At 44.6% G+C, this 22,927-nt stretch overlaps 1 protein-coding gene across 3 annotated transcripts; it reads left to right on the top strand.

Moving 5' to 3' along the window:
- Positions 1-201: 201 nt before the first annotated feature.
- SDR42E1 (short chain dehydrogenase/reductase family 42E, member 1) lies at positions 202-14,320 on the top strand. Of its 3 annotated transcripts, XM_063700358.1 has the most exons (4): positions 469-599; positions 843-1,023; positions 11,084-11,177; positions 11,744-14,320. In XM_063700358.1, the coding sequence occupies exons 3-4, from the start codon at positions 11,110-11,112 to the stop codon at positions 12,855-12,857; spliced, it is 1,182 nt and encodes a 393-aa protein (XP_063556428.1). In that variant the 5' UTR covers positions 469-599; positions 843-1,023; positions 11,084-11,109; the 3' UTR covers positions 12,858-14,320. The 3 variants fall into 3 exon arrangements, with proteins under 3 accessions (XP_004058101.3, XP_063556428.1, XP_055222735.2); XM_004058053.4 differs by lacking the exon at positions 843-1,023 and having other exon boundaries at positions 202-599; XM_055366760.2 differs by lacking the exons at positions 469-599; positions 843-1,023 and adding an exon at positions 11,551-11,667.
- Positions 14,321-22,927: the final 8,607 nt, after the last annotated feature.

The raw sequence follows: 22,927 nt of genomic DNA, 5'->3' as shown, positions 1-22,927 counted from the left end.
AAAGAGAAATAAGGAAAATTAGGGACACAGGAAAACCTACGGGCACACATAGATATGGAAACTCAGAGATAATAGAAACTTAAAGAGATACATGGAGAGTGAATATTCTGCCTCCCTATAGAGCCTTTTCCATCATCCATCCACCCAAGCAATGCTGACCTGAGTGCCTATTTATCAGGCACTGGTCTTGGCCTTGGGGATAAACAAAGATGGAGGTGAAAGTCTAAAAGCAGACACTGGAGGTGGGAAGAGCAGTTGACGTGGCCCTAACAGGGTTCCCACCACGGCGGAACGCACAGACAGGGGACGTGGGGGAAGACGTGACCCTAAAAGGGTTCCCGCCACGGCGGAACGCACAGCCAGGGAACGTGGGGGAATTCATGAAGCGAACCTCCTGCTACCTCAACGCCGGTGAAGGTGAAGGAGACACCTGCGCGTCATAGAGACGCCGAGACCTCCAGGCTTCCTAGAGAGGCCCGGAAGTGGCTCCAGGAGGCAGGTCCGACGGCTCCGGCGCCCCAGCTGTGGCGATGGGTAGCTAGGAGGCCTGGGCCTCTCTGCCTGCTGTAGCCTTCTGCTGCGCCCTTGTTCCTGCAGCTGTGAGTGGGCCTGGGCTGGGGTTGGGGGGCCGCCGCCCTTCCGCGGGGACCCTGGGCCGCCTCGGCCTGGAACGCGACAGGTGGCGGTCCCGGGGGTGGGGGACGGTGGTGAATGAGCAGGGTGGCGGGAAGGAGCATACCCTTTCAGATGTCTTCCTGATCCCAGGGGACCGGGCGCAGCTTGGCTTTCTAGAATGTCGCCAAGGCCTCAAACACTGGCTGTCCGCATTTTTTGTTTTTAAGGACATCGGGGCCTCAAGCTCCGAACTTTCCACAGGTGTCTGGCTATACTTGATTCCTGTCTTTGATTTTCTGCACACTTTGGGAGAACGATTACCTCCTCTTTATGACTTGGTTCTGGTTTCCCACGTAAAAGTGGCAGTGACAGGTTCCCATTTAAACTGCGTGTATTTGTTGGGAAAAGGTAAGTAGGTTTAAACAAAACCTTATAGGCTAGTCATAATACCAGATGAATCAGATGTGACAGAAATTGTGGAGGTGGAGTGAGCCCTGAAAATCTGAGACGGGTCTCAGTTCATTTAGAAAGTTTATTTTGCCAAGGTTGAAGACATGTACCCATGACACAGCCTCAGGCGGTCCTGACGATGTATTCTTAAGGTGGTCAGAGCCCAGTTTCGTTTTCTACATTTTAGGGAGACATGAGACAAGAACAGATGTAAGATGAACATTTTTTTCGGTCTGGAAAGGCGGGACAACTCGAAACGGGGAGGGGGCTTCCAGGTCATAGGTAGGTAAGAGACAAATGGTTGCATTATTTTGAGTTTGATTAGCCTCTCCAAAGGAAGCAATCAGATATGCCTTTATTTCAGTGAGCAGAGATATATGAATAGAATGGGAGGCAGGTTTGCCCTAAGCAGTTCTCAGCTTGACTTTTCCCTTTAGCTTAGTGATCTTGGGACCCCAAGATTTATTTTCCTTTCACAGTGATAAGATAATGACCTAAGTGAATCTGTATTGTCCCAGCCTTATTGTGCGGCATTACATGTAGTGGTTAAGAGTCATACAGACCCGGCTTCAAGCCCTGAACCCTGCCCAACCCCTTATGACCTGCATAATTTGTGGGCAAGGTTCCTAACCTCTGATCTATTTTCCTCATTTCTGAAAGCTGATGATAATACTAGTAACAACCTCAGAAGATTGTCCTGAGGCTTAAATGCTAAACCTTTAAACTGCCTGTATTAATCCATTCTCATGCTGCTAATAAAGACATACCCAAGACTGGGTAATTTATAAAGGAAAGAGGTTTGATGGACTCACAGTTCCACGTGGCTGGGGAAGCCTCATAATCATGGCAGAAGGCAAAAGAGGAGCAAAGTCACATCTTACGTCTTATATAGTGGCAGGCAAGACAGCTTGTGTAGGGGAACTCCCCTTTATAAAACCATCAGATCTTGTGAGACTTATTCACTATCAAGAGAACGGCATGGGAAAAACCCACCCCCATGATTCAGTTACCTTCCACTGGGTCCCTCCCAGGACATGGGGTAATTATGGGATCTACAATTCAAGGTGAGATTTGGGTGGAGACACAGCCAAACCATATCATTCCGCCCCTGGCCCCTCCCAAATCTCATGCCCTCACATTTCAAAACCAATCATGCCTTCCCAACAGTCCCACAAAGTCTTAACTCATTTTAGCATTAACTCAAAAGTCCACACTCCAAAGTCTCATCTGAGGCAAGGCAAGCCCCTTCCACCTATAAGCCTGTAAAATCAAAAGCAAGTTAGTTACTTCCTAGATACAATGGGGGTACAGGTATTGCGTAAATACACTCATTCCAAAAGGGAGAAATTGGCCAAAACGAAGGGGCTACAGGCCCCATGCAAGTCTAAAATCCAGCGGGGCAGTCAAATCTTGAAGCTCCAAAATGACCTCCTTTGACTCCATGTCCCATATCCAGGTCACACTGATGCAAGAGGTGGGTTCCCATAGTCTTGGGCAGCTCCACCCCTGTGGTTTTGCATGGTACAGCCCCACTTTTGGCTGCTTCCAGGGCTGGCGTTTAGTGTCTGCTGCTTTTCTAGGTGCACAGTGCAAGCTGTTGGTGGATCTACCATTCTGGGGTCTGGAGGATGGTAGCTCTCTTCTCACAGCTCCACTAGGCAGTGTCCCAGTGGGGACTCTGTGGGGTGGTTCCAACCCCACATTTCCCTTCCATGCTGCTCTAGCAGTGGTTCTCCATGAGGTCCCCACCCTTGCAGCCAACTTCTGCCTGGACATCCAGGAGTTTCCATACATCCTCTGAAACCTAGGGAGAGGTTTCCAAACCTCAGTTCTTGACTTCTGTGTACCCACAGGCTTAACACCACATGGAAGTTTCCAAGGCTTGGGGCTTGCACCCTCTGAAGCCACAGTTTGAGCTGTACCTTGGCCCGTTTTAGCCACAGCTGGAGCAGCTGGGACGCAGAGCAACAAGTCCCTAGGGTGCATAGAGCAGGGGGCCCTGGACCCAGCCCAGGAAACCATTTTTGCCTCCTAGACTTCTGGGCCTGTGATAGGAGGGGCTGCCAAGAAGGTCTCTGACATGCCCTGGAGACATTTTCCCCATTGTCTTGATGATTAGCATTTGGCTCCTTGTTACTTATGCAAATTTCTGCAGCCAGCTTGAATTTCTCCCCAGAAAATGGGTTTTTCTTTTCTATTGTATCATTAGGCTGCAAATTTTTCAAACTTACACTCTGCTTCCTCTTGAATGCTTTGCAGCTTAGAAATTTCTTACCCCAGATACCCTAAATCATCTCTCTGAAGCTCTGAGTTACACAGATCTCTAGGGCAAGGACAAAATGCCATCAGTCTCTTTGCTAAAACATAACGAGTCACTTTTGCTCCAGTTCCCAACAAGTTCCTCATCTCTGAGACCACCTCAGCCTGGACTTTATTGTCTATATCACTGTCAGCATTTTGGTCAAAGCCATTCAACAAGTCTCTAGGAAGTTCCAAACTTTCCCACATCTTCCTGTCTTCTTCTGAGCCCTCCAAACTGTTGCAGGCTTTGCCTGTAAACCAGTTCCAAAGTCACTTCCACATTTTCAGATATCTTTACAGTAGCACCCCACTACCCAGTACCCATTTACTGTATTAGTCCATTCTCGTACTGCTAATAAAGACATTCCCAAGACTGGGTAATTTATAATGGAAGGTAATTTAATGGACTCACAGTTCCACATGGCTGGGGAGGCCTCATAATCATGGCAGAAGGCAAAGGAAGAGCAAAGTCAAGTCTTACATGGTGGCTGGCAAGAGAGTTTGTGTAGGGGAATTTTCTTTTATAAAACCATCAGATCTTATGGGACTTACTATCATGAGAATAGCACAAGAAAGACCCACCCCCATGATTCAATTACCTCCTACCGGGTCCCTCCAGGATTTACGGGAGCTACAATTCAACAGGAGACTTGGATGGAGACACGGCCAAACCATATCACTGCCTAACCCATAATAAATAATAAGTGTAGCCATGGTTGTTGCTGTTTTTATTTTAGAGAGGAGGAAACAGAGGTTCAGTGAATTGCCTAGGGTCACACAGGGAATTGGTGGAAGAGCCAAGTCTAATGCCCAGATTTCCAAACTGGGAGTCTTAACCCTTCATCAGTGCTACCTGTGCCACATGGGAGAAGATGGGCCACCTCCATTCATTTTCTCTGGGAACTGCAGGAACCACAATGAGGTTGCAGAATGTGTTAACAGTGAAAGCCCTCACAGGACTCAGGTCAGTACCCAGCACTTCAGGTAGGGGCTCTGCACAGCCTCAAGTGCTGCTGCGTTAAGATGAACTGTAGAGTCAGATGTACCTGGGTTATTGGTACAGATCCCTGCTCTACCATTTGCTAGCTGTAGGACTTGGAGTTAGGCACTTTGTGTCTCTGAGCTTCAGTTTTCTCATCTGTAAAATGGAATTAACAAATTAGTACTCATCTGAGAGGGTTGTGAAATAATTCACAGACAGACTATTGCACAATGCCTGGCACAGAGTAAGTGCTTAATAAGTGGCAGTTGATATTACTTCAATTACTAGATATTAATTCAATTACTTGATATTACTTCGATTTATAGATGTGGCAAACTGCTAACCTAGTGAAGAAGAAAGTACAAGTGTAGTACTCCTTGCAGATAGGACAGAAAGAGGCATTTGAAGAGCTTGCAAAATGTTCACCCCATTTATATTTACTGGGTCTACAATCTGCTAGATATTCCTTGTCCCTACAGATATTGCCAGTCTGTGCTCACATGGCATTTATACTGTAGCTTGGGAAACAGATGGGAAATACCAGTTACAAAATTATTTCATTTCTTTGTCATCAGCATTGTGAGGAATTGCAAGGCACTTGTGCCACAAATATCTAGGCAGAAGTTTAGGTAGCCGAACAAGATTTGAAACACCTCAGGTGATGACCCTGAATTACAGACAGCTGTCCTGCTACCTAGTTATATTCAAAACCCTGCATAAATACCCATATCTATTACGAGTATACTGGTTTATACTTAACTCTATGCCCTTAGGTAATTTTCTTCCCAGGTGTGTTTGGCCTTTTGGTTTTTTGTTTTTTTTTTTGTTTTTTTTTGTTTTTGAGATGGAATCTCACTCTGTCGCCTAGACTGGATTATAGTGGTGCAGTCTCCGCTCACTGCAACCTCCATCTCCCAGGTTCAAGCAATTCTCCTGCCTCAACCTTCTGAGTAGCTGAGATTACAGGTGTGCATCACCACGCCTGGCTAATTTTTTCTGTTTTTAGTAGAGACAGGGTTTCACCATGTTGGCCCAGCTGGTCTCAAACTCCTGACCTCAAGTGATCCACCCACCTCAGCCTTCCAAAGTGCTGGAATTACAGGCGTGAGCCACTGCACCCAGCCCCTTTTGAATTTTATGTGTCACATCTCTTTTATCTGTATCAGAATTCTCCTTATCCCTCTAACTGCATATTTATTTTTATTGTTTTGACTTCCTTATATTAAACACAAGTAGATAATTTTCAGATCATGCATGGAATTTGAACAGCACCATTTCGTAAGCCCTCTAGCATCAATATATTTGCCAGATCTCAATATAATAAGAATACAGTTACCTTTTACCTCTGGTCAGCACTTGTACAGTGATTTAAAACACATAATCGTGGGGTTATAGTACTTGGAGATATTTTTAATCTCTCTTAAAGTAAATACAGTTTTTTTATTTTTATGGTAACAGTCTTAAATTCTCGCTGTTCCATACTTTCTATTGGTGAAATGCTAATGACACCCATATTTTTATATTGCATTATGATACCAGAGGGCAAGTAGCACAGTCTCTTGAACTCATAGGGATGAAGGAACTGTGTGCGTAATCAAAGGTTCTTATTTCTGATCTTTAGCATTTAATTAGATCTTTTAAAATGTAAAGTACTCCCAGTCATCTTTTATTAGTTTTTTCTCCTAACTTCCCTTGAGATGTCAACATTATTACCCTTGCTTTACCTTAGTATTCTCAAGAGGTCAGGTGGATTTTAAATTTAATTTTTTTTTACTGTTCGTAATTAAGTTTTTTTTTTTTTTTATTTCTTGATCATGTGCTTAACTTTAACCTGTATCCACTAAAATGACTGCTCAGGTCAGATGTAGCCCTCCCCACCACGGGAGAGCAATTACTGAACAAAGCCACATTTTGGAAGGACCTTCAAGCACTTGCCATTATAAAGGCAGGTCTGAGTGCCCAGCCCTAGAAGGAATCAGACAGAAACTAATTAATAAAACAGAAGCCACAGAGTAGATGAAAATCAGGCAGCTGGTTGAAGAACAACTGTATATTCTCTTTTCTCCCTTCTGGCTTAGGATTCATGAGAATTTTGGATGGGGGCAGGTCTGCAAAATGCGTTTGCTGAGATTTTTCTGTGCTTATCAATGTTGGGGATCAGGAAGGGAGGAGGCGGCTCCCAGCAGTGCAGCAGATGGCTACCATCCTGCGAAGGCTTTACTGGCCTGGTGGATAAGCTTTTTTCTTGCTGTTTATCTTGTTGTTATTAATTTTTCCTTATCTTTCTCTTCTCACCCCCCTGATCAGGTCAGTTATACAAGTTTTTGCCTCAGATCATTCTGAAACTAGTTGGAAGGTAATGGAGTAGCATCACTAGGCCTGGCAGGTTTCTGAAGCATTAATAATCCGAAGTTGTATGTTCCTTACTTGATTAATGTGCACATGAACCATGATTGACCTATGGTCTTGTGACTGGACTGGAATGTGTAATTTTAAAACCAAAGACTAATTAAAGATAGGTATTTCCGTTGGAATGTTTTAATTGGGCTTTTGAAGGCCTTGTCCATTTTCAGAATTCCTTATGGTGGAATTCTTACAGAGATATTAAGAAGATCTTAAATTGTTATCTGGCATCCTGTTTGTCAAAACTTTCAACCAGACAAGAACATTTCCAAAACTTACTGTTTCAATTAATGACATCACCTTCCTGAAAACATCACCTGGGTGCAGCACGCTGCCACCTCCTGCAGTTGTTCACCAGCCCTCACCCTGATTTCACCTGAGCACACTGGCCTTTTGTCCTCACTGGTAACCCACTAGTCTAGAGCCACATCTCCCTTACCTGGACCCTGGCCCATTTCCTCCTCCAGGGGAAGCCTTCTCTTTCACAAGTACCAAGGTGGCCCCAACAGTTCATTGCTGTAAACCTACAAAGGCTTGTGTTGTCTGCAGAATGGAATTCAATTAGCCAGGCATCATGGCACATGCCTGTAGTCCCAGCTACTCAGGATGCTGAGGTAGGAGGATCGCTTGAGGCCAGGAAATCAAGGTTGCAGTGAGCCGTGGTCACACCTCTGCACTCTAGCCTGGGCAACAGAGTGAGACCTTGTCTCAAAGAAAAAAAAAGAATGGGATTCAAACTTTATGGAAGGGGACAGAAGCCTGTCTCCAGGCTCACCCCAGGCTGTCTTTTCACCCTCAAGCATCAGCTCCGTGCTTCAGTTTGCACACCAGCCATGGCGGACTCACCATGTTAGCTGCCCAGCACAGCCTTCCCTGCATCTGATCCATTTATTCGTGGTGCACCCCCACCTGTGATAACCCTCCTTTCAGCCTACCTAGATCCTCCCATCGGCCCTGTAGCGCTAAAGCTCACTCTCCCATGATCTCTTCCTGATGTGCCCTGTCAGAATCAGTCTCCCCACCCCTCACCTTGGTTTCCCACCACACTTTGTTTATACCAACATTATAACAGTAACCTTATTTTCATCTTTTTTGCCTTTTCCTTTTGGTATCTGTAGAAGCCTCTTTCTTATTTGTAAGCTCTGGAAAGCAGGACCTCTGTCTCGTTTGGGTTTGTATCTTTCATTTCATAACCCAGCACTTTTTAGGAGATATGTTATTGTTAAAATGGCAGTATTAATGTCTTGCAGAACAGCAACTCTTAGACACTGCAGAGCCCTGGGTAATTTGTGCCCATCACAATTTTACTAAATTGGATATATTTTAGGGTGTTCAGAATAATCCATAGATTCAACAAATATTTATTGAGCATCTACTATGTTCTGGATTCTAGTAGGGACACCCCAGAAGGCAGAAGACCTCAGTTCTCATAGAACTTAACATTCTGTGGGAAGGAGATCAATAATAAAAAGTAAATAGTTTTAGATAGATAGCAAAATGTTCCGTGGAGAAAACAAAGCAACATTTAGGGTACAGGCATCTGTGTTAGCTAGGGTGATCAGAGAAGTCTCTCTGAGGACTTGTCAGCAGACCTAAATATTGAGCAAGAAGCTGCCAGAAAAGAACCTAGTACACGATGTGTCACACTGAAGTGAGAACAGGAGGCACTAATGAGCTCAGCATCTTCAAGATAAGGAAAGTCTGTACGGTTGGAGCACGGAGTGCCAGTAGCAGAAGAGTGGGAAATTGTGACCAGGTCATGGAGGTGAATGTGGGAAGTCTGTATTGATATATCAGTAACTGATGTCTACTGTGCTGGGAAATAGCGTTCATCATGAAGGGTTGTGAGTACACTAAAGAACAGAATTGACTGCATTTGGTTTTATGACTACTCTAAATCCAAATGGGAGTGTTCTGCACTCAGAAAACAATAGAATCACAAGGTCACTGTTAGGTACATTGAGGGAGTGCTGGCACATTCATTCTTCATGAATTTTCTTGAAAGCACAACCGTAGCAGTTGCTTAATGGAACCTTGGGAACTCATCAGCCATCCTCTGCCCCATTTTGCTCCGTTTCCCTAGTATTTCTCACTCTTCTCCATACCCTCAAACCACTGAGACAGTCACTTGCTGAACCTTGTCTTCACTTGTCACACTGACTGATTCTGCATAAGTGATCTGATTCGCTTCATTGGCAGTCTTATACACTCACACAGGTATTCAGAAGAACTCGCAAAACTCTTTGTAACCCTGTGCTTTTGAGAGATGTAGTCATGTCATGTGGAAATGAGATAAAATAGTTGGATCTCTAAACTCTGGAGTGTGAAAAAAGGGCAGCTCAAGGAATGACATCTGTGGAGTGCCCATACGGTGTCAGGTGTTTTGTTGGACATTTTTTGCATATTATCCCATGCAGTCTTCAGGCAGGCTTATTATCAGCTCCACTTTTAGATGAAGCAGCAGGTTCAGAGTGTTTAGCACATGTGGTAAACACACAGTCCAAAATCACACAACTGGTAAGTGGACCCCAAAGTCCATTCTCTTTTCATTTAAGACTGTGTTTTAGTGGTTAAGAGTGCGGGCTCCTGGGGCCAAACTGCCATCGGGTGTGAATCCAGGTAAGCTTGGGCAAGTTTATTTACTGTCTCTGTGGTAATTCTCAGCTGAAAAACAGGATCTAATAGTACTTTCCTAGTAAGATTATTAAAAGGATTAAATGGCTAACATATACATAAAGCACTTAGCATGCTGCCTGGCCCTAGTAGTAAGCACTAGGTATGTGTTTGTTGTTATTATTTCCACTGTACCATGCTGCCTTTTTAGAAACTTTAGCATTCCTGTAACATAGCACAACACACAACCAGACAGAAGAGAAAAGTGAAGTCTAGAGAAATGTCTTGGCCAAGATCACATAACCATTTAAGGGTGGAGGCGAGACGTCTTCACTGTGTATTCCTGTCCCCCATATTTTTTCTTTCTTTGTGCATGTACACTGACTTCACACTCATAGCCTCTCTGCCATACAAGCTCTTCATCCTGCATAGCCCTAACCTCTGCTGCTCCCGCTTCCCTCCTGTCTCCACACTCTTCCATGTTGAAGTCTACTTTCGTGGTGCGGTGGCTGCAGTCGTGGGTGCCTGGCTGGGAAAGAGAAATGGTAGGGCTCTTGATTGCTTGCAGTCTTCATGCCTAACCACACCTCTGAGTGTCTCTGTTGACTTGAGCACACGTGTGTGTGTGTGTGTGTGTGTGTGTGTGTACGTGCCCAGTGCCTTTGAGGACCTGTGTGCTTCCTGTGTTTTTGTTTTTTTTTTGAGATGGAGTCTTACTCTGTCGCCCAGGCTAGAGTGCAGTGGCGCAATCTCGGCTCACTGCCAGCTCCACCTCCTGGGTTCACGCCATTCTCCTGCCTCAGCCTCCCGAGTAGCTGGGACTACAGGTGCCCGCCACCACGCCTGGCTAATTTTTTGTATTTTTAGTAGAGACGGGGTTTCACCGTGTTAGCCAGGATGGTCTCGATCTCCTGACCTCATGACCCGCCTGCCTCGGCCTCCCAAAGTGCTGGGATTACAGGTGTGAGCCACCGTGCCTGGCCTCTCTCCCTCTTACATGGAAGGAGTTGGGTGTCTTAGTTTTTGCTTATTTAGTTTTGTTTTTGGGAGAAGGGGGCCTTGGAGCCTTGAAAGAAATGCGGGGAGGGCCACAGAAGAAGAGGGAGAGAGAAGTGGGATCCCCAAAGGCACTGAGCACTTGTACTTTAAGTACTTGCAAGATTTGCGGTGGGGGAGGTGGGGCATGGTTTGCTACATAAAGGAGTTTTTCCCCATATACATATTTTTTAAGTATAGGGTTAATAAAGCAGTATTAAACCATGCTGCAGTGCAAAATTTTGAAGAAAAGATGTTGGGAGCTTCCTTTAGAGTGCTCTCTAATTTTCTGATGCATGGGGGGGAAATGCCTCTTCCTACCAAATTTGAATCAATTATTTTCAAAAAGGCTCTAATCATTTTCAAGAATTTACAATAATGCCTTATGTTCGAAACGTTTTTTGTGGCTCTCAAAGCACTGCCAAGTACATTCTCTTATTTAACCTCCACATTAACCTTTTCAGGTGGGCAGAGCAGGTATTACTGTCCCCATGTTACATCGGGAGAAATTTGAAGCCCAGGAACTGAAGGGAAAGTAGCTCAATGACACAGCTGTGACTAGACCCAGGCCTTACCTTTTCATTCTACTACAGCGTATTGACTTTTTGTTTTTGTTAGGTCAAAATTAGGGAGAATGACATTTGCATTTGGATCAGTAACAGTGATGCATACTTCTTTCTTCAGGTCCAGTTATCTTTTGACTGCCACATATGGACCCCAAAAGATCTCAAAAGGAAACTGTCCTCATTACAGGAGGAAGTGGCTATTTTGGTTTTCGGTAAGTGTATCTATAAAATATACACATGGAATTATTTTACTGGTAGTTGCCAGAAGCTTTCAACTCTGACAACAGAGCAGACTTTTACTTGTTTGTATAATGTCAAACCAGAAATGATCTGTGTTGCCCACTGCTCAGACATTGCAGCTAAGAACTACAGGTATATTTCACTTAAAGAAAAATTATTTATAAAGCCATTAAATTGGGAGGGGTGACTATTCACATCACCAAAAACAATTTTAAATCATAGCTGTTCTTTCACAGTTATGTTATTATTCACAAATATTCCAAAGAATAGATAGTGGGCCCTAGAACCAAGAGGGAAAAATGCCACCATTCTTTGAAGATAAAGCCTCTCTCTTTGTAATTTAAGTAGCTGAGAGGATTCTCACTTTTGAAAATTTGAAGAAGCGAGGCTTGCGCCAAGGAACATGCATAGTGAGGGGCTCAGGATGAGCCAAGAAGACTTGGATCAGCCCCACCTTGACTGGTAAATTACTTTATACACTTCCCCTAGGCACAGCTTAAGAGTGACTTGATTCAACGTTTACTGTTTCTTATTTCAGCCTGGGCTGTGCCCTGAACCAAAAGGGAGTCCATGTGATTCTGTTTGACATCAGCAGCCCTGCTCAAACCATTCCAGAAGGAATCCAGTTTATACAAGGAGACATCCGCCACCTGTCTGACGTAGAGAAAGCCTTCCAGGATGCAGACGTCACTTGTGTGTTCCATATTGCCTCTTATGGTATGTCAGGGCGGGAGCAACTCAATCGAAACCTGATCGAAGAAGTCAACGTCAGGGGCACAGACAACGTCCTCCAGGTTTGCCAAAGGAGAAGGGTGCCCAGGTTAGTTTACACCAGCACTTTCAATGTCATCTTTGGAGGTCAAGTTATCAGAAATGGGGATGAATCTCTGCCCTACCTGCCTCTTCACCTCCACCCTGATCACTACTCTCGGACAAAGTCAATTGCAGAGCAGAAGGTGCTGGAGGCGAATGCTACACCCCTGGACAGAGGCGACGGTGTCTTAAGAACCTGCGCTCTGAGGCCAGCTGGCATCTATGGGCCTGGAGAACAAAGACACCTTCCCAGAATAGTCAGCTACATCGAGAAGGGTCTGTTCAAGTTTGTCTACGGGGACCCCAGGAGCCTGGTTGAGTTTGTCCACGTGGATAACTTGGTGCAGGCTCACATTCTGGCCTCAGAAGCCCTGAGAGCTGACAAGGGCCATATTGCCTCTGGGCAGCCCTACTTCATCTCAGATGGCAGACCCGTGAACAACTTTGAGTTCTTCCGGCCTCTGGTTGAGGGCCTGGGCTACACATTCCCGTCTACCCGCCTGCCATTGACCTTGGTCTACTGCTTTGCTTTTCTAACAGAGATGGTTCACTTCATTTTGGGTCGACTCTACAACTTCCAGCCCTTCCTCACTCGCACTGAAGTTTACAAAACTGGTGTCACACATTATTTTAGCTTAGAGAAAGCCAAGAAAGAGCTAGGTTATAAGGCTCAGCCATTTGACCTCCAGGAAGCAGTGGAATGGTTTAAAGCCCATGGTCATGGCAGAAGTTCTGGAAGTCGTGACTCGGAGTGTTTTGTTTGGGATGGGCTATTGGTCTTCCTCCTGATTGCAGCAGTTCTCATGTGGCTGCCTTCTTCTGTGATTCTGTCACTGTGAAGGAGGGGCCAGAAATAAGGTGATCACAGTTGGCTGAGATGGTTCTCAAGAAACATGGGTTTTAAAATGTGTACAGTGATATCTGGTGCCAAACATTGGCTCTTCAAATTGCTACTTAAGAATAGGTTCTTGGATTGAATCTTTATGTCCTATTTCCTTGCACTAATCCAGATGGGAATGAAAAAGAAGAAGCAGAGATTAGTTTGAAATTTGATTTGTTATGTCCTTCTGTTTTAGGTGGGTACAATAGAAGTCAGTTTGGAGCCATAGAAGTAGGCTTAGTTAAGTTGGACATGCCCGTCTTGGCATTTCTTAGAGGGCAAGATATACTTATTTCCATTTTATGCAGTCTGCATCTACCTAAAACCTCTGACTGATGTGGGAATGGCAAAACACTATCAGGCTTGAATGCGTGTGAAAAACACCAAATTGGCCCAGATCCCTAACAGAGCAATCCTCGAGGGGATGGTGGCTATTGCTGGAGAGGCATTAGCTATTCACAGGGTACGTTTTAGGTGTTAACTTTTGCCCTTTGTGATATCAGGGCATTATGCCTATGTGAACACATGGTAATGTTTGATGTTTAGGCCTTTATTCTACCTCATAGGATTCTTTTGAGGATTAAATTCAAGCATACAAAGTGCTCCTCAACACACATAGCCATTCTTTTTATCAGAATTGTCATGGTACATTCCTTATGAGGGCTTTCTTCCTCAGTGTTCTCTTTAGAGGGCTATTGCTACTGGACTTTCTGCAATGTCTTTGGGTGTGCCCTCAGAGCCTGCAACAAGTGTATTTGGATATACTCTATTTGTAAAGTTTAGGCCTCTAAGAAGGCCAAAACGAAGCAACTAAAAATCTGATGATTAAGGGAGTCAGTCAAGCTGATGCCATTTTTAGTTTAAAAATGAAGCAGAGCTCTAAACTCATAGACGGGTTTTCTTACTGGGAAGAAGATTGGCTCTCTGAAGACAGCTTCCAGTGAGGAATGTATTGAACAATGGCAGCACTGTCTGGCCACCCACAAACTGTTACAGATGATCCAGTTACACTGTTGCATAGGAACCCAAGTGGAAAGAAGACAGAGTCCATGTCTGTCCATGGCTCCAGCTACAGAAAGGATAGTATGGGAACATTACAAGGGGGATACATTACTGTGGAAAGTTCTGCTAGAGTTACTCTTGAGAGTATCTGTAAAATACAAATAGATGAGCAATCCCTGTTGAATGCTGCCTGGATATTTTCAGAAAAGCTCTGAACTTGATGTCAGAATACCAACACCGTGAATATCGTGTGTGGCCTTAACCAAGGAACAGAAGCCCTTTAGAACTTAGCTTCCTCACTTGGGAGCTGGGACTGACTGCATTTGCCCTTTCTATAAACCCACCCACCTCATAGGGTTCATTGGGAGCATAAAGCAAGATGTGGTGAAAGTACTTTTAATATAAATTGCAACATCAGTATGAGGTGATGGTAGTGATTGTTTTTAGGAAAACGTGTTTGGAGTCTTTTCTGTCATAAAGAAGCTTTTGCATTAGCCTGGGGTTAACGCATATGAGCACCTGCCATGTATTGTTCTAGAACTGCTTGAATATCCTCATCCCCAGAGCAGGTCATCCAAGACAGCAGGGTGGAAGCTGCATTGTCCTTTATGACTTGGCCTCAAATGTCACAGTGTCATTCCACAGTGTATTGGTTATGCAGGTCAATCCTATTCAGTAGGGGAAGGAAATACACAAAGGTATTTCCGTATTATACCGGAAGACGGAGATGGTCAAAGGCGATCTTGGAGGCTGAGCTCTTGGCCCCATATGAGTCATCCTTCCTTTTCCATGAAAGGTTGCCCACATTTCCAGCTACATAGCTTTCTCTGCCTGCTTCCTGCCAGAAGGATTTTAGGGGCCCAACGGCTGTGTTAACATTTTGCACTATATCCCTTTCCATTCAAGCTGGCAGTGGTACTGGGAACATTATTTTGAATATGTCACCTGAGTCTTATTGCAGTTCACTCACAAAAGCCACACCCACAAATCTCTGAGGTAAGTCCTCCACTGTGAGCTTCTGCTCAGACTGCCAAGAGACAATACGCTGTGCTTCTTAGAGGCCTTACTGTCTGAACAGCTCTCTGGGGTGCCACATCAGGCCTTTCTGAGATCTTAAAAAGATTTTATACTCACAGCCACAGCCATGCACCGTCGTTTCCACAGTCTCGTGTGTTTACACAGGTTAGCCGTATTCAGTGTGGGAGGAGACTACACAAGGATATGAATACCAGGAGGTGGTGTCATTGGAGGCCAATGTGGAACCTGGCTACCACATTCCTGCTTCCATATCTCCCCAATTCTGTTACTGTCTCCCACTCCAGCTTGAAATGGTAGATTTTCTCAGTGCTCATTCCTTGGCCCTGTTCTAATACCATACTTTCTCCCTAGGTGAGCTCACCTAAGCCCATGACCTCCATTTCCATCTCCCAGCCCAAATATGTACTACTAGATGTACAGTTCCAGACCACTCCTGGGCTCCAGACTCATACCTAAGTACTTCTGCAACTCCACCTGGATGTCCCACATGCACCTGTCAGCCAGTGTAGCCAAAGTGGAATTCATAATCCTCTCCCACCCCAAATTCTTACAGGGCTCCCTTCCTTAGTAAATATCTCCACTACCTGCTGAATTTCCCATCCCAGAGATCTGGGATAATCCCTGACCCCTGCCCTCTCCTAAACTTGACACACCTAACCCATGTTTGAGCCAGTTGATTTTTACTTGTAATCATGCCTTAAAACTGCCCAAGGTATAGGTGTACCTTCTCTCCCATAGATTCCAATAGTAGCCCATTTGCTCTTCCACCCATATCCACACCCTCCTTCCTTCAGTCCATTCTCCACATGCCTAGCCAAGAGAGTCTATAAAGGTGCAAATCTTTTGTCACTTCTCTGCTGAAACTTTCCTTAGGTTGAGAATCTTTAACGTGACCAAGAGGCCTTGTCTGAACTGGCCCCTTGCCTATCTCTCTAACTTCATCTCACATTATTCTGCCTTCTGTGCCCCAATTACACTGACCTTTTGTAGGTTCGTGGGCTCCAAGCTTCTCAGGCTCCCTGCTCCTCCTTTTGGCCTGAATAATGTTTATTTCGTGTCTCTTGTTAAGTCTCCTTCTAGAGGCCTTCCCTGATCCCAGCAATTTAAGATTGGTCCTCCTGCTACAAATGATGCTACAGGCCTGTCATAGCTTCCTGCCTTCCTTTTATAGCGTTGCTCATAACTGTAAACATTTGTACGGTTATTTGTTTAATGCCTGTTAGCTCTATGAGGGTGGGAACTTTGTCTTGCTTACAGCTATACTCCTAATGCCTGGCACAGTGCAGGAGTTCAATAAGTATTTGTCCAATGAATGCTGTTTTCCCATCTGCTATGGATGAACACTCTTTTCTAGCACACAGATAACTCACTGTTTCTAATCTTCTGGAGACTGGGGAAAATAGCCAACCTACACTAGAACTGTCGTAACTAAGTCAAGATTAGATGAGGTCTAGTAAGTAAGGGAAGTCATTGTCTATATGATCTGGGGGAGTATTAATGCTATAAGGAGGTCAGGGAATGGGGGAGGAATGTGGGCCAAGTGATTTGTGCTCCCTCCACATCTCAGCTGAAAACTCACCACTTTAAAAGACTTAGTCTATTTCCTGAAAGGGAGCTCCCCTTCCCTTCTATGGTCAGGAGACGCTGCAGTTATGAAATTCCATTAGTTCTAGGGTTCCCAGCTGCCCTCACCTTGCCTCAACCTTAGATTGAATCACTCAACCCTGCCTAACACAATAAAATTATGCTCACACTTGTGCACTTGGGGATGCTCTCAGAGGTCTGGGCAGAAGCCACCCAGCACTGCTACCTCACCCATGGCTTCTGAAGAGTGTGTGGGAGGTTATCCATATGGTTGATGGAGGGTCGCAATGAAGGAAGGATGTGTGAGCAACAAGGAGCCCTGTATTGGAACCTAAAGGTAATGCCCAAACTGCTCCCACCTGCAAAAAGGGAAGAGGGGTCTGGAAAGCCTGTTGGAAATACTTCTTGGACGTCCTCAGTGCTGTTTCTGGTGACAGGGGCAGACAGTGCCACATTACAAGCAGTAACAGTTAGTGGAGGGTCAAATAACTCATTATGGCACCAAATTACCTATGCTGTGGTGTTTCTCAAACCTAGGGAATAGGCCTAGGGATTCTTTTCAAGAAAATGTTTTATTTTCCTCAACCATCTAACATGGTGTATAAAAGAGGCAAGTGTTGCTTTGTCGTAGATTGTTGGGGCTGCTTCTACCTTGTATTGCTTTCCAAATCTCCGGTTCACCCAGCCTTACAAAGGGTAGAAGTTGCCTGCAGAATGCCACGCCCCAGCTCTGACCCAATTAGACATCATTATAGGGCCACTGGTGCCCCTGCTGGCTGGCCTTGGAAGCCAGCACCAGCAATGTTATTAAAATTTTCACCAGCATCTCTTGCTTAGAGATGGCACACCAGGTTGTGTGCTGTTCACCAGCATATCTCACTTTAGAGAATGATACCCCATGCTCCTTTTTGATGACAAAAAGTCCCTCCCAGCCCTTTCGTGGGGCTGACCTCCACGTGCAGGCCTGACCACTCACAAGACTTCCATCCTTCGGCCGCAGTCATTGGGCCACGATGGGCCAGTCAGCGTCATCCTTTCAGCCTTTCTCCCGGAGCAGGTTTAGAGAAACCCTTTCCGCTAGGATTGCTTCTCTGGGGAGGACAGGCGCTTGGTGCAGCTCCTCTTCAGGGTCCTCCTACCTGAAGGAGAGGACCGAGTGCTGATGATGTTTGGGCTGCTGGGTCCAGCTGTGTGTTAAGAAGAGCCAAAAAATGGAGAAGGAGGAGGTCCTGGTGACTACACTGGGGTTCCGTAACGCTGCCTGCGGGACGCTCATCATTCCAGATCATCCTCTCACGTGAGTCTTCAGTTCACTTTCTTTTCTGCTTAAGGTCCTTTAAGTTCGATTTTTCTCCAGGAATCGCAGCATGTCCTGGTGTGCCATGTCCACAGTCCACTCCTGGGTACAGGTGATCCTACCCCGTGGTTTCCAAAGGCAGCCTCTCCACTCAACTCTGTGCCCTCTTTCTTTCAAACGGGGGTCGTCTTTTGGTCCCTGGGTAATTTAACATTTGCTGGAGTTTTTCTTACAAAATGAGATTGATTTCCTTTTCTAGAATCATGTTTATTTGAATTACGTTTATTCAAATAATGTATATTTGGGACCAACATACCTTTAAGCAGTGTAGTTCAAACTCTTGTTTTATATGGAAATTGTTTGATGAAGTGATTTGGTCCCCAGAACATAAACGCCCCATGAGAGCAGGAACCATGTCTGTTTTTTCTACTTCTATACCCTTCATATGCCCAATAAATGCTTGTTGACTGGGTGAATGCACTTCTCAGCCAGGTGGTCCCTTATCTGAAATTACAGCTGATTCCCCAGTTACTGCTTCTTTTACACCTGAGACTCCCAGCCTGAGCCAATAAGAACATTCAAGGCCTAAATTAAAAATGCAGACTCCAGAAGGGTGACATCATGTAAAATGGCAGAGTAGGAAGCTCTGGAATTGGTCCTTTCACTGTAACAACCAGAAGAGCGGGGGGGGGGCAGGGGAATGATCAGAACCAATGATTTCAGGAACTCCTTACATCTATTTTACCTCGATATACAGACTCCAAACTCTTCCCTGATGCTTCTGATTGAGAAAGTCTGTGTTGGTTGGTAATCTGCACTCTAGGTGTTTCTTATCTTTCAACAAGGAGGTGAGCACTGGCGCCAGATAATAAACACTGGCTCCCTTGCAAGATGCTGAGAGGCTCCTGACTTCTGCTTGGCTCTTCCCTTTGTAGTGCTTTGCTACAGCAGGGGCTCAGTACAACTTTGCTGAATGAATGAAGGGGGAGATGGGACTCGCCAAAGGGCCTTGGATTCAGGTGACCCCCCACCTGCTCCTTTATGCAGGGCCCAGTTCTTTGTTGACACTGACAAGCACTGCTACATCCCAGTGCTGACTTTTCCAGCCAACCTAGAGCCTCTTTTTCTTGAGCCAAAGGGATTCTTTGGCAACACATCTTGTTGTGCCTGGTTACCTGATCTTTTAGTGTAAAACAGCCTTTTGCTATTGAAAATCAAACCAGAAATAGAGTCAACCAGTCCATGGTATCTCTAAGCTGTGCAAATTCATACCATGTTACCCTTCTGTATTTTAGAACCTGGGCACACCAGGAACTCATTGAACTCAAGTTGCGTTCATAATTACTTGAGTTCATTGAACTCAAGTAATTATGACCAAGGCCAAATCTAGTTCACTACAAAGAAATTGCATGTAGCAAAGTGATCCAGGCAAATGTCTTTCAACCAACAGTGGATTTAGCAGTAATTCACAATGTTTATTTTTAACAGCTGGTTAAAGCATGCAAGGAATTAAAAAATTCTTCATTACTAATATGCAAGATTTTAATCCTGGCAAGTATTCTACATATCTTTTTCTCTAGCCTCCCAGTGGAGCCATATTTCAGATCTAAGGGTAAAATAACGTCTTACCCATATATATATTTTAACATATATATATGTTATAAGAATGAGTCGTCTTTTGCTTTTAACAGTCACTAGGAGTTAGTGTCCTGAATAGATAATAATAAGTCTGAAATGTTGCCCAGGTTTTAAGGGGAATTATTTGCACATTGCTGGGCAATTACAACACCCCCACTCCACTGATTTATAGTCCTGTGCCTTTCATAAGGGATTTAGCTTCTGGGAATGTTCAACATGAAGCTAATGATCAATATTAACCTGTCACCCTAGTTAACTAAATTACTCAAAGATGAACATTCTTAATAGTGAATTGCTACTATTTGTTGAGAGTTTACTCGGTGTAAGGCTTTCTAATTTTTGTTGTTGTTGTTGTTGTTGTTGAGATGGAGTTTTGCTCTTGTTGCCCAGGCTGGAGTGCAATGGCGTGATCTCAGCTCACTGCAACCTCCGCCTCCTGGGTTCAAGCGATTCTCCTGCCTCAGCCTCCTGAGTCAATAGGATTACAGGTGCCCACCACCACAACCAGCTAATTTTTGTTTAATTAGCCGTGATTTGGGGTTTCCCCATGTTGGCCAGGCTGGTCTCAAACTCCTGACTTCAGGTGATCCACCTGAGGCTTTCTTTATTTCTTAGGCTTATTTAGCTTTCTTAATGTCTTTAAGAAACAGATCAATTTATTATCTCCAGTTTACATGGGAGGAAACTGAGGCTTAGGGAGATGCAGTACCTTGCCCAAGGGTACCCAGCGTCACCAGCTAGGAAGTGGCGAAACTTAAATTTGAGCCAGATTTACCTGAATCCAAGACCAAATTCTTTTTTTTTTTTTTTGGTAGATTCTTGTCTGTCACCCAGGCTAGAGTACAGTGGCACAGTCATGGCTCACTGTTGGCTCGAACTCCTGGGCTCAAATCACTGTCCTACCTCAGCCTCCCAAGTAACTGGGACTACAGGTGCATGCCACCACATCCAGGTTTTATTTTCTGTAGAGACGGTGTTTCACTATGTTACCTGGCCTGGTCTTGAATTCCTTGCCCCAAGCAATCCCCTTGCCTCGGCCTCCCAAAGTGCTGGGATTACAGGTGTGAGCCACCGAGCCTGGCCCAAACTCTTACCTTGTTTGAGGTAGTTTTATCACGTTAGCATGACATTATTCAAGGCTAAGTGTTACTCGAACTGCATTTGCAATTAACGTAAACTATTTTATTTGTTACAAAAAATGAGTAACTGTAAATAGTGACTTCTGCTACACAAACTAAGTTACAGAAACAAACCATTATTTTGTCATGTGAGTATGTATTATGTAGAGCTAAGGTGTGTGCGCGGGGGGTGCTGTTAATCTACTGGAATTCCATGTATTTTGTGAGGAGCATGGATGTTAGAGCCACACTTAATAGCCCAGAGGACATCCTCCAGGAAGACTTGTTTTTGTACCCAATCAGATACTGATATTGGTCACATTGCGCATGTCCTAGTCTCTCCTCTAAATCAGTATCCTGAGAGCAGAGCCCAAGTATTATTCGCTGCTGATGGCTCTTTGCCTCCCCTGCAGTCTTACACTATTCTGGGTGTGGAGCACAGACCTAATAAAAATCTTTCCAAGTAATGAAAATGCAAACTCCAGCTTGTAGAGGTGCCCTTAGATGTTTAAATTCTCCCAAAGAAGGGTGAACTTTTTACAAAGCACTTCACAGTGGAAGTTTCTCTGAGCACAGCAAATACCTTAAGTTTGGGCCCAAGTGGAAAAGAAATATTTGGTAGTGGGTGATTATAGCCCTTCAGTGCTCAAGGGACTCATGCATTTGCTTGCACTTCCTTATGCCTGTCCTGGAGCCATCTCTTATTTGCAATGTGACTTTGAGCAAATGCCTCTCATCTGTAAAGTGGAGATAAAACATTCCCTGCTTATCTCTTGGGGGAACTTGTATGGATTTAATGGCACAGGGGCCTTTTGTAACCTGTACAAGAACTATGCACATGGATCCTTAATTAATAGTGTTTCTGCTGGGAAAGATGGAAGGGTTTGGAGGGGAAGCTGGTGTCTGCAGGAAGAGATGCAAGACATGCTAGTGGAATTTGAGACGTTCAAATGGAATGTTCAGTAACTAATTAGCAACATAAGACTGTAGTTTGAAAAGAACAACTGCATATGCAGGTAGAGATGGTTCAGTGAAAATGTTTCATTGATTTCCTGCCGTATAACAGGTACTAGTTTATTTACCGTGGCTTTTCTTTTTTTCTTTTGAGACATGTTCTCACTCTGTCGACCAGGCTGAAGTGCAGCACTGTGGACACAGCTCACTGCTGCAGTGCCCTCCTGGGCTCAGGTGATCCTCCTAAGTAGCTAGGACCACAGGTGCACCAGCACACCTAGCTAATTTTTCTGTCTTCTTTTGTAGAGACAGGGTCTCACCGTTTTGCCCAGGCTGGTCTCAAACTCCTGGCCTCAGGCGATCCTCCTTCCTCAGTCTCCCAAAGTGGTGAGATTCCAGGAATGAGCCACCGTGCCCAGCATACCATGTTTTTTTGTTTGTTTGTTTGTTTCAGACGGAGTTTTGGTGTTGTGGCCCAGGCTAGAGTGCAGTGGCACAATCTTGGCTCACTGCAACCTCCGCCTCCCAGGTTTGAGTAATTCTCCTGCCTCAGCCTCCCAAGTAGGTGGGATTACAGGTGCCCGCCACCACGCTCAGCTTATTTTTGTATTTTTAGTAGAGATGGGGTTTCACCATGTCAGCCATGATGGTATCGAACTCCTGAGCTCAGGTGATCCACCCACCTCCGCCTCCCAAAGTGCTGGGATTACAGGCTTGATACCATGGTTTTAAATTACTCAATTCAGTCACGTTTTGAGCTCTAAACTGAAAATGAGTTTTTCTTTTTTTGAGATTGCAGAGTCGATTACACCATGCTAGAGAACAAGTAGGCATCTATGCCTCTCTGCTCTAAATTTTGATGTCTATAAACACCCATAGCGGTGTGTGTTGGTTTTAAATTGTGGGGCTAGAAAGCCAACCCAAAATCGTCAAGCTTTTATTTCTACACATTCAGAGTGCTTCTTTTTAACTTAGATTTAAAAGTAACTATACAAATAATGCATAGATGTATTTTTCTTATATAATGTTAAAATATTACGGATAAGGCCAAAGACCCCTTTTACTAATGTCCCCAAATTTCATATATGTATATATTTGTATAGAAAACAGGGCTGTGGTGTTCATGTCTTTCCCCATACTACTGTCTCCCACCTCACAGTTCCTTCTGTTACTACGGTTTCTCACTCAATAGTACAGCATGGTGATCTATTGATATTAGTATATATTCTTTATTTGCTGACATAGGAGGTCACTGGGTATATAAAGATGATAACCGTATGTCCTAGTTGGCCTAAGACAGTTCTGGTTTCATGCCTGTAGTCCCACCTTAATTTTTAATAGTGCTTCCTTTCACTCTCAGGTATGTCCCATTTTGTATAATAAATTGTATGATCACCC

Source organism: Gorilla gorilla, chromosome 18 (genome assembly GCF_029281585.2).
Source record: "Gorilla gorilla gorilla isolate KB3781 chromosome 18, NHGRI_mGorGor1-v2.1_pri, whole genome shotgun sequence".
Lineage (NCBI taxonomy): Eukaryota > Metazoa > Chordata > Mammalia > Primates > Hominidae > Gorilla > Gorilla gorilla.
The sequence above is the reverse complement of the archived record's forward strand: the minus strand, read 5'-3'. Positions and strand labels throughout refer to the sequence as shown.

Bases quoted from the DNA above. Each gene is read 5' to 3' on its own strand.
- SDR42E1 (XM_004058053.4), top strand. From the start codon at position 11,110: ATGGACCCCAAAAGATCTCAAAAGGAAACTGTCCTCATTACAGGAGGA. The intron at 11,178-11,743 runs GTAAGTGTATCT...TTCTTATTTCAG, and splicing joins AGTGGCTATTTTGGTTTTCG to CCTGGGCTGTGCCCTGAACC.